Here is a 14,485-nt window from a genome sequence, read left to right as displayed (position 1 = left end):
TAGAGCACCCTAAATAATGTTGGGCAAACCACCCTAAACAATGCCTACCCTTTAAACAAAAGAATATAATCCCCACATATATTTGATAGTTCCTATAATAGGCAGAAGGAATAACCCTGAGGAACAGGAGGAAGAGCCACAACCAAGACAACAGTCAGATAAAAGAAATCTGCATCCAGGGCAGAAATGTACAGTAATTTGAGAAAGCGTCTTGGACATGACCCTCCCTAGTTCTCTGGAACATAAAAGGCATGGAGGGGAGAAGCACATTCAGACTTGCCAGATTCTGCTACTATAACCCTACAATAAATGTAGTATTCGCTTACATGTCTTTGGTTTCCAAGTTTGGTCTACCCTGGAGGGCTGACAACAATCTTGTGGTCTCTTCCCCCAGGCACTGGGCCAGGATGGGAGTTGAGTTCAGCACATGTATATTTGGAGTAGGAGTATTATGGTGCCTTGGCTATGTGCAATTGTTTTAATTTTCTTATATTTTGTTATTTTCCTATGTTGCTGCTGTGAACTCCCCAGGATTATATTATATAAAGTGGGCAGCCATATAAATCTTTTAAATAAATAATGGACAATCTGCAGATTAGATTGAGGTTTCTTTTAAAAAGATTTCTTAAAACGTAATTATATTGATCTATGTGTATCTGAAAACTGTCCCAAGTATGTATCTATTTCAGATTCTATATTTAAGAGTTTAGCAAGCATTAAAAAAGAATATTCTATGATACTGTGTTTTCTTTTGTAGATTTTTACCGAAAGTCTTCTATGTTCAAGCCTGCTGGAGAACATCCACTTAGCTGGCCAAATGATGCATTGCAGTGTTTGGTCAATAGATCCCCCTGTTAGTGTTGTTTCTAAAGGAAAATTGCAGTACAGAATCAGCTATGAGAAAAGCGTTGAATTAGTTTTGGCTGCTAGCAGAGAGTACTTCAATTCTTCAGCCAGTCTGACTGATACTTGCATGGATTTGGCCAGGTGGTCATATTATATTTATTCTATTCTTACAGAATTACAAAATTTTCTATTTATTCTAATTTTCCCATCCCCACATTTTAGGTTATGTTATTTCCTTGTAAAAATATGTCTTTTATAGTCTTATCATTTTTCACACTTCATATTTTCTTTGCATTTCTAAGACTACTGGTATTTATAATAATGTTATTAATAGCTGCTAGGAACAAAATTAAATCAGAATGTGATGACATAAAATGCCTTTGTCCTGTTGGTCAAAGAATGCATGCACCAACAGTAGTCAGCAAATGCCAACTGATTTTGGAAATGGAGATTATGATTGACCCATTGTGACCTGTACAGTTATAAAATGCCATTATGTTTGTTGCTCGTGGGATGAGTTCTATCTACTTTTTTTTAAAAAAAAGAAGGCTTGTGTAAGTTCAACAAAGAAAACAAATTGATTCTATTGAAGGAAGACTTGATAACGTTAAGCATATATTGCTAAAATATTTATAATGTATTTATCTATTATAGAGCTATGAAGTACTTTACTGAACAAATAAAAAGATTTTTGGGAAGTATTATGTAAGAAAAAATGCATAAAATTGGGTTGATTTTACATGATTAAACCTAGGAATTAAATTAAGGACTGAAAGATACCTCTGTACCATTGGTGATGTTCTGTGTTTTCTGCTTTGAAGGCCCAAATATACTTCCTATAATAGGTTATTATGTTCTTAAGGCATCGGTTCTGGGAAATGCTTTACATATGATACATTTCCTGTGAGAGACCCCTGTCATGTTAGAAATATTAAACTGGTTAATTTTCCCATATAATCTATAAAACAATAACCCTTTTGTCTTTGTGGAAGTATAAATGGGAAGACATCAGTTAACATTCAGACATTTCAGTGTTTCCTGTTTTCAAGATGAGTCTATAATCTTGTTTTGAAGATGAATATGTAAATGAAATAATGTGTCTTTATCAAATCAAATGTTATTTTGGTCCAACCATAATATAAAAAAAAAAAAGAGAGAGCCAATTTGGTCTAGCGGTTAAGGCTCCAGGCTAGAAATCAGGAGTCTGTGAGTTCTAGTCCTGCCTTAGGCATGAAAGCCGGCTGGGTGACCTTGGGCAAGTCCCTCTCTCTCAGCCCAGCCCACCTCAAGTTGTTGTGGGGAAAATAGGAGGAGGAAGGAGTATTTGGTATGTTCACCGCCTTGAGTTATTGATAAAAATAATAAAGGCAGAATATAAAATACATAAATAAAATAAAATAAAAAAATACATACATACATACATGCCTACACACACACACACACACACACACCAGACATCAATAACAATAGAATATACGAGCAGACTTAATATTGCTAGTGATCCTACTGACTAAATAAGTGCAACATATACTCAAAAAGAAATTTTTCAAGTGATTTCATCATGGTCAGATAAAAGGTAAGCAACCTAAAATGTATCAGGCCAACCTTGATACCTTGTTAGAGAAGGAAATACATACTCTAAATGAGTATCCTGATAGTATTACAATAGAGTAGAATATAAGCCATTTTTGCAGTTACCTTGAAGCCACATGAACATAGCCTGTCTGATAAATTCATATAAATTCCTTGGGAGACTGCCAAATGGAGAGCATTAAGAGGTGCTAATAATATCATCCTACAATATTTCAGCACAATGAGCTGATTTAAGTACCTTGATTGTCTTTTGCTGTAGATCAGTACAACCAAAGATATTTGCTCCAATCATATTCATGATCTCTGTCAAAGATGCTTTATCTTAGCAGTAGTTTAGCACCATCATTGAGTCACTGTGCTTTTGAAATCTAAAGAGAAGCCATACTGGAGCAATTTCTTATCCTGTGAATGCTTCAGAATGAGGGGAATTTATCTTTCAAAATCAGAAGCGCTAAGCCCTATGGATAGAAACTTAGCTTTTGACAAAGATCAAGAATTCTTATATCATGTAGAGAGTAAGGAAGATGATCTTGACAGAAATATGTAAGACCTGTTACTTAAGCAAAGAAAGTTGAAACATTCTTTAAGTCCTGGGAAGCTGGATAGTATTCGGAAGCAATTCAGGCAGGATTCCTCCTGATTCACTGGTGTATAAGAAAGAAGTACAGGTATAATCAGGCAAGATTCTTTTTATTTAGTTATTTGTAATGGTAATTTTATTAAAAATTACAGTTGCAAAGATAAAAACTAATATGAACTAAAAGGAAAAGAAAAAAAAAATAGAAGGTATAGAAAAGAAAAAAATAGAAAAATAGAAAAGAAAAAAATAAAAATATAGTAAAGAAAAAGAAAACAAATATGCAAAGAAATGACTTCCCCCTTCATCACAAGTATAAACAACTTTAGTAATTTATCACCTTCCCTTAAAATACAACAAATGATCTCTTATTTCCATATCCCATCTCTTATCTATAAACAAATCCTTAAAGTCTCATTGTTTCAGTCCTGATCAGCAAAAGTCCATTAAGGGTTACCAGAGATAACAACATACCTATTTTAACCTTCATTAAATAAACCAACTTTATATTCCTTCCCTTTACTTTTAACAATCTTGATCTTTAGTCCTTTCAGGTAATGTCCTAGAACTTGATTTCTTTTCATTTTTTTCATTGTCCCTTCTCACAAAATTCTTCAAAGCTTTAACATGCCTCTTTTGTAAATCCAATATAGGAAAATTATCCAGGTCACTCTCTTGGGTTGTTATTTGTATATCCCTTTTAATTATTAAGAGATCAGTCAGTTTCTTTTGTATGCCCAGTGTAGCATCTTTCTCCATATTCTTCTTGTAGCCTGTCATTTTTAAATCCACTTTCAGATCAGTCTCAGTCTTGTCAGGTGAAACTTGTTCCCGTTTCGTAACATCTTTTAAACACAGTCTATCTTTAGAGGCAGGTGCTCTTAAAATTAATTTCTGGGTCTATTGTTCAATATGTCCAATGTTAAAATATTTTGCTTCATTCTGTATTAATAAGTCAAATTTAAGTGTTCTTCTCCTTTAATTGTAACCTTTAGTTCCTTCTGGTTCCCTCTAGTGCCCAATTTTTAAAGTCTCATCCTATCATTTTTTTTAGAGAATTCAAAACAAAAGCATTTTCTGATGGGAAGGAGTCTTATAATTAATTCCAAAATCTTACTTCAAATCCCTCTGGACCCTTAGTCCATTTGTAACTTTCCAAAATCAAAGTTCTAATCACCCTTTTGTTGTTAATTTAAAAAAAAATTAAGTCCTTAAATTTGTATTTAAAACTTCTTTCACTAAGGATTGAAAGAAAATCGCCAGATGTTTTCAGACTTGTCAGTCCAAAGGTTCCTAATAGATGAAACGCAGTTAACAGGCAATTTCCAAAAGTGATTAGAAAAGGAAGTATGCAAACCCAGTGTCCTTAAAGGTGCTGACCGTGGTTTGAGCAAGATGGCTATTCCCTCATTTCCCAGAGCTCTAAATCTGCCAGAGACTGCCGTCTTGTGGTCTCCTTGTGAGGAGCAACTGTCTGGAGCACTTGTGGACGATCTCAAGTCCTCTCCTTGTCCGGAGAGGAATTATGAAGAGTGGTCTACTTGCCAGCTCTTCATTCCGCTGCAGTCATTGGCTCTGCTTTTAGCACAGCCGTCTTCAGTTCGCCATTTCTTCCCTGGAAGTGCAAGCAGGCAAGGTTCTGTGATTATAGTCTATTTCAATACAGTACAACTCTAGTCTTCCTGTGGAGTTGATTCCCTGGTTTGGTCTACCTAGGGGTGCTGACGTACATTGACTGGTCTCATCACTATTTATTCTAGCCTCAAGTGAAGAAAAGTACAGTATGTGAAAGAGCCAAAGATTCATGAGTTGCTGACTCACATAAACTGAGGAGGCCACAGGAAGCAAGTTGCATAGTTTCAACTAACTGTGGCCACCTTAATTATGATTTAGATAAATAAGCCAATTTTAAACTATAGCTTCATATCCTGAGATTCATCTAGGATTAGATATTTAAAACAACCACCACCCACACTATTGAAAACTGAAGCACATACTTCCAGTCTATGGAAAACTAAAGCATATACTTCCAGCCTACCCAAACTGAGGAAAGAATACTTAATATTTTAGGATTAAGGGCTTCCTTTGTCTGTTGAGTGACATGTCAAGGACCAAGCTTAGAATTCCTGTTGTTATTCTCAAAGCATTAAATAGTTTTCCTCTTCTGTCACATTCAAAATTAGAATTCATGATGCTGGTGTTAGATTAAGAAGAACCATGTTCAAGTCCCCACTTGATTACAGAATTCAGTATCTGATTTTAGGCCTATTGGTCTCTCTCAGGCCAATCTTGCTCACATTCTGTTGTATAGACAAAATAAGGGGCCATCTCCTATGTGTGCCACTTTGAGCTGTCAAGAGAAAAGGGTGGGAAATAAATGCAATAAAATAAATAAAAAACACTTTTAAGGAGCTAGGAAGGGCTCATCTTCTATGCTAAATTAAAGAAGCTTCTAAGAAATTACTCTGAGAAAAACTCAGTCTTAAACTTCTTCCTTTTTCTTTTAAGATCCTGCTTACAGCTGATTACAGACTGTCCACCGATTATTCAGGAGGAACTAGATCTCATTCGTGCTCTTAGCTACTTTGAAGAATTTGGTGTGAAAATTTTACCATTACAAGGTACACCATCTCTCTCTTTCTCTCTTGTATGTGGTTCTTTTCAGCAATTTTTGAATACTAGCCTTAAGGTTTCATATTTGTGCAAGTAGTAGGTAAACTTATTGCATTTCAGTACGGTTTCGTATAAATAATCTGTTTGGCTCAGTTGTTTGCAAAAAGAATACATTTTTAAAATCTCATTAAATTTAATGAATGTCCCGTTTACATCAATGTAATTTTATCTTGGTTGGATTTTACCCACATTTTCTTTTTAGGATATATTGCTCTGTGTCCCACTTACAATACTTTGTAAAACTCATAATCTGTTTACCACAGATCAGAGCAAAGTATCAGCAGTAGCAGTGGCTTTCTATAGTATATCACTGAAGGTAATCCTTTTTTATAATCCCACTGTTGGACCTCCTAGTGGCCTTTCTTAGTATTTTAATTAGCATATACATTTACATCCTCCCTACGTGTGTTAACAATTGTAAAATATTTGGAAAATTCCATTTTCATTCCATAGTAAATTTGGAGTTCAAATTCTGTGTTAGCTGGAGTGAAAGAGATAGCCTTCCAAATTTCTAGCAATCCTCCTTTTCCACTTTCACACATGAATAAAGCAGAGATGGCGACCTTTGGCCCTGTTTTGGGCTGCTTAGATTCAAAGTTCAACAAAATCTAGAGAGTTGCTGGTTGCCTATCCCTAGAATTAAAGCTTTTAATGTGAGGCTGATGCTACTTTGTGCTGACCGTGATGAGACAGAACACTGCTTCAGAAGCTCTCCTCAGGCGTGTGGAAAAAGAATACGCTTGCCTGTGTTCTTCTCGTTATTTCTTTTAAGATGATACAGTCTAGAAGTATGCAGTATTCGGATCTGAAGCAGGCAAGGGTGCTTGGAATACAGCGTTAAGTACCTTCCTCATATCTCTTGGCTGCTCCTTAAAGGAGTTGCGTCTTTTCCAGGCTCACATGGTAGCCACACAGGATCAGGAAAACATGCATTTGAGCTAAGGAGGCAGTGGCAGAGTGTAACTGCCTCTAGTACCACCTGACTATTTGCTGCCATGCTAAAGATTAGTCAGAGCAGGAAAAATGTTTCTTGAATACTAAGGTAGGAAATCCAATAAAATATCAAATAAAATTACACATTTAGTACCAGTAGCAACTACACATGCATTCTAGTGGAAATGAATTGAACATATTTTCCATATTTGTGAACTACGTTAAGTAGGTTACAACGTTTAAAAAACATCCCCCCCCACTTTAATGTCTATTTTAGGACTATTTTAAAAGCAGTTTGTACAAGATGGCATTGCTATTTAAAAGATAAACGGTTGTTTTTAAAGTCCTGTTGCCCTTGTACTCCAAAACGAACAGTCATAAAAGTACTCCACGCAGAATTATATGGAAAGCTCTGCTAAGTGTTAAATGCGGCAGAGCAAGAGTTAGAAGGCAGCATCATGTGGATGAGAGCTGTTTTAGACAGAAAATCCTCTGATTCCCACTCTTTATTGTCTGAAAAAAAAACGATATTCCCAATCTAAATGTTAATTTGTGCTTCTTCTAAGTTAATATGGCTAAAAAAACAGTAAACTCTTACTGTACCGTTGCAGTGGAACAGCATTCCCTTGGAAAGACAAATGTCTCCTACCCTACTGGTTTTTAAGGAGTCATTAAAACTTGGCTGTTCTAGCAAGCATTGGGGGTTGGGATGCTTTACTGTTGTTCCTTTTAGAACAGTCTAATATGAGCGTTCCCGGTGGATTATATATGTATGTGTACTTTTATTTTTGTTGTTTTAAATTTTGTTATTCTTTAACCTGAGTTACAGGTGTTGGGTATGTACGCTGGTAAGAGTCATCAACCACTAGGGCAGCTAATAAATAGACAACTGACAGATGTGCTCTGAAGACACTAGCAGGATAGCTAGAGAAACATAAGCCCATATTCGTTGTCTCCTTTGTCATTACCTGAAAGTCATTTTATCAGTAACCAGTTTCTTTTTTTATTGCTATTGCTATATTTCTTTTACTATACAAAAGTATGTATGTATGTATGTGTTTTGTTGCCCATGACAATCACATGACTCTTGGTGGCTTACAGTATAACAGTACCTTATGTTAAAACATTTATGGTATATTATTAGTAAAATAAAATAAAACTAAAGAATATGCAGTGTCCTCCAAGGCTTACCTTCAATCTTACCATAGCTTACTGTATGGTGCGACTTACTTGACCCTAATGTCACAGTTGCATCTTCCTTTCTCATCCACTCTGGATTCTAAAAACCCACACATTTAAAATCCCAAGTGTTTAACTCAAATTAATCAGCATAGCTGACAAGAAACTCACTCTCTACCATAATATGACTAAATCTAGTTGATATCCAAATCAATTACTGTATCTCTCTAAAAGTATCCATACTTTTCTATTCTTGCAAATTCTTATTTCTACCACAGCCATACCACTTATATGGTGACTTCGGTTCTTTAAACTTGTCAGTCGTCTCTCTTGGAGGACCTCAGCAGCTTGATGTAACCATTAGTGTCATCCCCATCCCCTCAATTGATTCATTCTTGCTTCATAAACTTGTTTTGTGATTCTTTCATTCTTTCTGTATGACCAAAGCACCTCTGTACTACTTTCATACTGGTTATTTACTTTTGCATTTAATCCACATTTATTCATCACTAATTTATTCTTGCCCTGATCTCTTCTTGTTTTATGTTTTTAAATAACCCATTCATACTGCATTCAACTTACTTTCACTTTTCTCCTGACATACCCAGTCCCCACATACTACCTGCCTAGATGTTGCCTGTAAATTCATCTGCCCTTCTAAAATTAAAGTTTTTACTTCCAAAAAGAGTGTTTTCACAAGTTACCTTGATTTTTAAACTTCATATTTCATTTTTTACAATCTGTCATTTTGCCTTTCTCATATATCATCAGTCAACCATTCATACTTAATGTTATTTTTTTGTTTGTTTTTTGCAGTGTTTATTTATCTGCAAAAAACTTTCAGGACTTTTTGATGCTTCTGTTATTTGAAAATGGCTAATATTACTATTGCTTTCAAAAAAGTGCTCTGCATATTTTAGTGAGTACAGAAGGCCATTAACTATAGCCTCAGCTGCAGTGTATGAAAAAACATTTTAAAAATGTTAGCTTGCATATAATTATGTATTATTTTTCTTACCCTTTAAAAACTGGCCACCATACAAAAGGCAAAAAAGAAACAAACTGCCTGCAGGTACCTAAAGTAAACGGGGAATAAATATGAAAGTCCCAAAAAATTCACAGAATGAAGACTCCTGGGCTGGGCTATACTATTTCATATTGCAGGTTTTCATGTTTTGAATGTTTTGAAAAGAAATAAAGGTTCCAAACTATAACATGATGATTTTACCCTCCATAGATGGAAGATGCTCATTTATAACATATTTCCTGAGAAGCAAAGTGTTTGAGTAACACTTTTCCCCACTTGAATGAAGGTGTTCAGCTGGTGCTTTAACTATGGGTTCCTCAAAGCATTTGAAGGGAGTGTTTTGCAGTGCACATCAGGGTCAGACGAGCAGTGCTTGAAGTGGCCAAATCGCTGTGTCCTCTGAAAGAAAGCTTGGCTGCTTCTCAGCCCTTCTCCTCATGCACATACATGCATAACTGATCTGCTTCTGGTTCGTGTCACCGATAGTCCCAGCAAAAGTGTTGTCTGCACCTTCAGAGCAATCACCCCAGGTCTTCTGGAGGATGCAGAAATGCAGCTGCAGCACTTCACAGAGAGATGCTTCGCTTGAACCAACATCGTTTACGAAGCACCAGTTTGAATGCTTTGCACAGGCCTACTTTAAATATACATTTATATTTGTAGCGTTCGTGAACACTTCACAAATATCTGTCTCAAATACAATTTTACTGCATTATTGCTAAACATAACATATTTTCCCTCCAGTGCGCTTGTGTTCCGATCGACTCAGCCTTATCAAGGAATGTCTCTCTCGGCTGCCCACAAACTATAAGCAATCTGCCAAGCTTTTGGGACTTGCAAATTTGCTGAAGGTTGCAGGTAAAATCAAATATGATTCCTAATTTGTATTGGCTGATTTTATAGACCATTTGTTTAAGGGCTCATATTCAGAGATTCTATCACTGTAAACCATTGTAACATTTTCTACATAAAATACCAACGAATTTATTTCAGTTGAGATTTAATTACACAGCCCTCTATCACCAACAGAATATAAAGCAAGTAAAATACATTTGCTACCTACAATCAGTCTATAAATCTCTTCTTCCTGTTACTTAGAAAATTATAATTATATATATTTTTTGCAAAAACAATTTAATTTGCCATATTTAAAATATAGGTTTATTTTACTACTCTTGTGGTATTATCAATAAACAGTAGAATGAAAGGGGGTTTTTTTAATCAGTTTCAGAAAACTGTTTGATATATATAGTGCACTTCTTTTTTACCTGTCATTGCCAAGATGAAGGGAAGAATTATATATCTATTTTATTATCAAATTGCTGTGTGAACACAAGTTCCTGCCCTGCAGAGTATACACTCTTCTGCCATTATAAGCAAGGAATTCTTCATCTCTATAGTTGTAAATCTTAATGTACAAAGCCAAGGATGCTTTTGAAATGGAAAGTGATTTTTGTTGTTGTTGTTCAGTTGTTAAGTTGTGTCCGACCCTTCATGACCCCATGGGCCATAGCACGCCAGGCCTTCCTGTCCTCCGCTGTCTCCTGGAGTTTACTCAGATCCACGTTCATTGCATCGGTGATGCTCTCTAACCATCTCACCCTCTGCCATCCCCTTCTCCTTTTGCCTTCAGTCTCTCCCAGTGTCAGGGTCTTTTCCAGTGAGTCCTCTCTTTGCATTAGGTGGCCAAAGTCTTTGAGCTTCAGCTTCAGTATCTGTCCTTCCAATGATAGAATGTAGTATATGCTTTGGCATGTAGTTGTGTGAATAAAAGGAGGAATGTATTTAACTTTGTTTTTGAATTTGGAGAATTTGTTGATAGCCTTGGTGATTACTGAAAAATGCTGGTGTCTCAGGATGTAATTTCATATTGTTTGCTGGTAAATTTATAGATGTCCCAAGTAACAGTTTCAAGAGGGCACTGTAGAAACATCTTATGTTTAGCTAAAAGATGTTAGGATTTTTGAAAACATTTTCTTCTGGTATTCATAAAAGATGAAAAGGAGAGAAAATAGAATCTCATATACATGTGTATATTTATTAAATTATGGGCTGCCTGATTCCTTTGTTTTTTAAAGAGAAAAAAATGTTGGGCTCAGTGGCATGGCTTTCTAATAAGGCAAACTTCTTGGTGGTGGAGTGGAGTGGAGGGCCTTTTTTCAAAACTCAGCCTAAAACCCGTGGTGGGGGAGAACTCTCTCTCTGCCCCTGTATGACACTGCCTCAACTATCTTGCATCATCATCCTGCCATTTGGTCCTCTTTCTCCTCTTCCAAAGTTGCTAATCATGGGCCCTGGTCACCAAATGTTTGTCCATGCTTTTTGTAGGGCATGTTGCTTAGATGATATTTCTGAAGTTTCAGATGTTTTTGAAATCTTGGGCACATGAGATCTTGGAGAGCTTGGAGAGCAGGTATGACAGGTTTGTGGATAACTGAATAACTATATTGAAAACAGCTTTTGAAGTATGCTGAAGTGGTTGGGGGCACTTGAATGATTATTCTTTTTTAACAAAAACCTGGATGAACTCTATATTAAATAGAAAAGTGATTTTCTCCATGATTATTCTAGTCACTGTATTTGTCTTTAAGCTTGCATTCTTCTAGGGCTATTGTTCATTAGCTTTTCTAGTTCTGTTTTGTAAAAGGAGTACTCTCATACTTTGACACTAATGTTTATCACAGCAATGAATTAATTTGTTTATTTTTGGCAGTTCTCAGAACTTCTGTATCCTTCGTTACTTGATTTCATTTTATCAATTTTTTTTTTATCTCCCTGAGAGTCTATGCTAACACACTGTAACATCTACTTATTTATTTTGAATACCTTCCTAACTCTCACAAAAGATAACTGAGGATGCAAAACGCATTGGTAATTCTGAGCTCCAGTAATCTTTTGCTAATTCTAAAAGTCTATAATGAATCTTCTGCTCTTAAAATGATGGTGTATTAAATATGTTCCACCTTAAATTGAAAGTATAGATGGCCTGGTTAAGTGTTTTTTTGTTTGTTTAAAACAATATGTTCTTACTAGTTAGTTGGAACATTTATTTGAATTATGGTCCGCACCCATCCTGAAGTTAGTAATAGCTTCTTTTTTAAAAAAATATGAATCTATTCTATTAAAATTCACTGAAAAATAATTTAAAACATTATAGAAGTATTTTTTTTCCCCTTTTGGACACAGAAGTACTGCTGGAAAGCAGTGTTGGGGAGGGCATGCTCAGGGATTATAAGTCAAGTAAGTCAGACTCCTATCCATAAAACTCAGCCCTTTTCTTTTCTGTCCTCGGCTAGGCCTTGCCTTGCCTTGCCTGCTGTTCTCAGTTCTCCCCCATTAAGGAGGAGGTTTTGCCCATCTTCTATTTTTCAGAAAGCTTCTGATTTCATGTGGGGCCCAGGATAATTGTGGGAATCCAACTATAGTGTAAAGAGTTTCTTTTTTAATTGAGAGGGGTCAATCCTTGGGAAATATATGAGAAAGATAGAAATCTGTGAAATATTTGAAAAAGTTCAACAGCTAGGCTCCATGTTTGATTTATATAAATCTTTAAAGGACAATGCAAATTAAAATGAAAGTGACAGTCTATCAATAGAAGAGAATATCTGTAGCTCAGAGTTGAACTGTGGAGTCCTTGGTGCCCTCTGAGCTTGGTTGTTGTAGATAACTCCTGTTTTTTCTTCTTGGGCTACTGGGCCTTTTGGTTTATTTAAGATGTTTTTGAGGGATTTTGTTGGTTTGTGTGCTACGGTGATGCGGTGTGGTTGCAATAGTCTGTTGGTTGTTCCTGAGATGTTTCTGATGTGTGGCAGTGTTACCCTTTTCATAGCTTGTGCTGGTTGTGCTGTAGTGGGTTGAGTGGTCAGGCACTTTTTGATAAAGTTGCATGGGTATCCATTTTGTTGGAAGATGTTGTAGAGGCAATCTTTCCTTTTTCTGGTGCTCTGGGTTGCAGCAGTGCATTTGTGCTCATCTGAATAATGTTCTTACGCAGCTCCTCTTGTGGGAGGTTGGGTTGTTGCTTTGGTAGTGGAGCACTTGGTTGGTGTGGGTAGCTTTCTTGTAGACTTGTGTTTCTAATTTGCCATCATTTCCTCTGCTGATGAGGATATCCAGGAAGGCTAGTATGTTGTTGTTTTCTTCTTCCACTGTGAATTGTTGGTTGTTTCATGTGTCTTCTCTAGTTGTTCCTTTTTTTATTATAACAAAGGTGTCATCTACATACCAGATCCATACTTTTGGTTGTATGCGTGGAGTGCTATAGTTTCTAGATGCTGCATTACCAACTCTGCTATGAATCCTGAGAGTGGGGATCCCGTGAGTGTTCCTCTGATTTATATTTGTCCATCAGACTAAAAGTAGGTAGTGAGGCAGAGGCTGGTGAGGTCCATGTTTCTGGGTATTTCGATCATAGTGTATTTGGTTAGGTTGGGTGTGTTATGTAGTACTGCTGCCATAGATTCTTTTGCTAGTTCTGGGTGTATGGATATAAAGAGTTCTGTGACATTGAATGAAACCATAATTTCATCTTCTCACTAGCACTGATGATGTTACCTGGTCAGGTAATGAAACATCTGCAAGCAAACAACCAAGCTCAGAGAGTACTAAGGACTCCTCAAGTAATGGTCTGCAATTATTTACAGACAGCTAAAAAAAAGCCGGAGAAATAACAAAGCAAATTATGCTAGCATAGAAGGCAACATAGAGGATGCTGAATCAAATTTCAGAAGACTAGCTATGTGTTACATAAACTTGGCAACCAGTACCTAGAATTGCACACTGGAAATAAGCTAGAAGTGGTACAGCTTACATAACACCAGAATAATAATGTTTCAAAAAGCTAACCCCACTACAGCTGCTATGCATTATCTTCAAAAAATTTCCTATCTCATCTGTTTGTGAAAAGTAAGCCTGAGAACTCCCTGCTTTACTGTCTAGGTTAGCTTTCTACAATGTGGTACCCTACAGAGATGTTGGATTGCAGTTGTCAACAACCATGGCTATTGCTGCCAAGAAGTGATATAGAAGCTGAGCCCAACACCTCTGGAGAGCATCATGTTTATTTATGTATTTATTTATCAAGTTTCTCTGCCGCCCATCTCATACACAACGACTCTGGGCGGGTTACAGATAATAAATAGTAAGTAAAAACAATGTAAAATCAATACTGTATGAGTATACTTAAATAGCAATAAAATATAAAAATTCCAGATATAAAATGTGAAATTCAAGATGGAAATCGGATTTTGTACTTGGTATAATCACTGTACCAGCCACCCCCAAGAATGGCTATCCCCCCTCCCATCCCAAGCAAGGTGGCATAGACATGTTTTCACTCCCTTCCGGAAGGCCGGGAGAGTGGGGGCCTGTCTTATCTCCGGGGGTAAGCTGTTCCACAGGGCGGGTGCCATGGCAGAGAAGGCCTTCCTCCTGGACCCTGCCAGTCGGCCATCCCTCATGGGCAGGGTCCGTAGCATGCCCTCTCTGCCTCACCGGGTGGGACAAGTCGATATGATTTGGGTGAGGCGGGTCCTCAGGTAACCTGGACCCATGCCTGGACCCCTGTTAAGGAAGAGTGGGTTATATTCTCATTATTTTTTACTGTGTAGTCAGGAGAGACAGGAATTATACTTCAAAACAAATTTTCATAGATTAAT

The 14,485-nt window shown here is 36.7% G+C and overlaps 1 protein-coding gene across 1 annotated transcript in view; it reads left to right on the top strand.

The window, feature by feature from the left end:
* The window catches only part of NBAS (NBAS subunit of NRZ tethering complex), a 189,778-nt gene that overhangs the window by 60,050 nt on the left and 115,243 nt on the right, over positions 1–14,485 (top strand). Inside the window, exons 30-32 of the mRNA XM_063314683.1 lie at positions 758–987; positions 5,525–5,637; positions 9,573–9,686. Of these exons, the coding sequence (XP_063170753.1) occupies positions 758–987; positions 5,525–5,637; positions 9,573–9,686 (457 nt within the window). The remainder of the gene's footprint in view (positions 1–757; positions 988–5,524; positions 5,638–9,572; positions 9,687–14,485) is intronic.

Source organism: Candoia aspera, chromosome 1, assembly GCF_035149785.1.
Source record: "Candoia aspera isolate rCanAsp1 chromosome 1, rCanAsp1.hap2, whole genome shotgun sequence".
NCBI classification, from domain to species: Eukaryota; Metazoa; Chordata; class Lepidosauria; order Squamata; family Boidae; genus Candoia; species Candoia aspera.
This window is presented reverse-complemented; position numbering and strand designations above follow the sequence as displayed.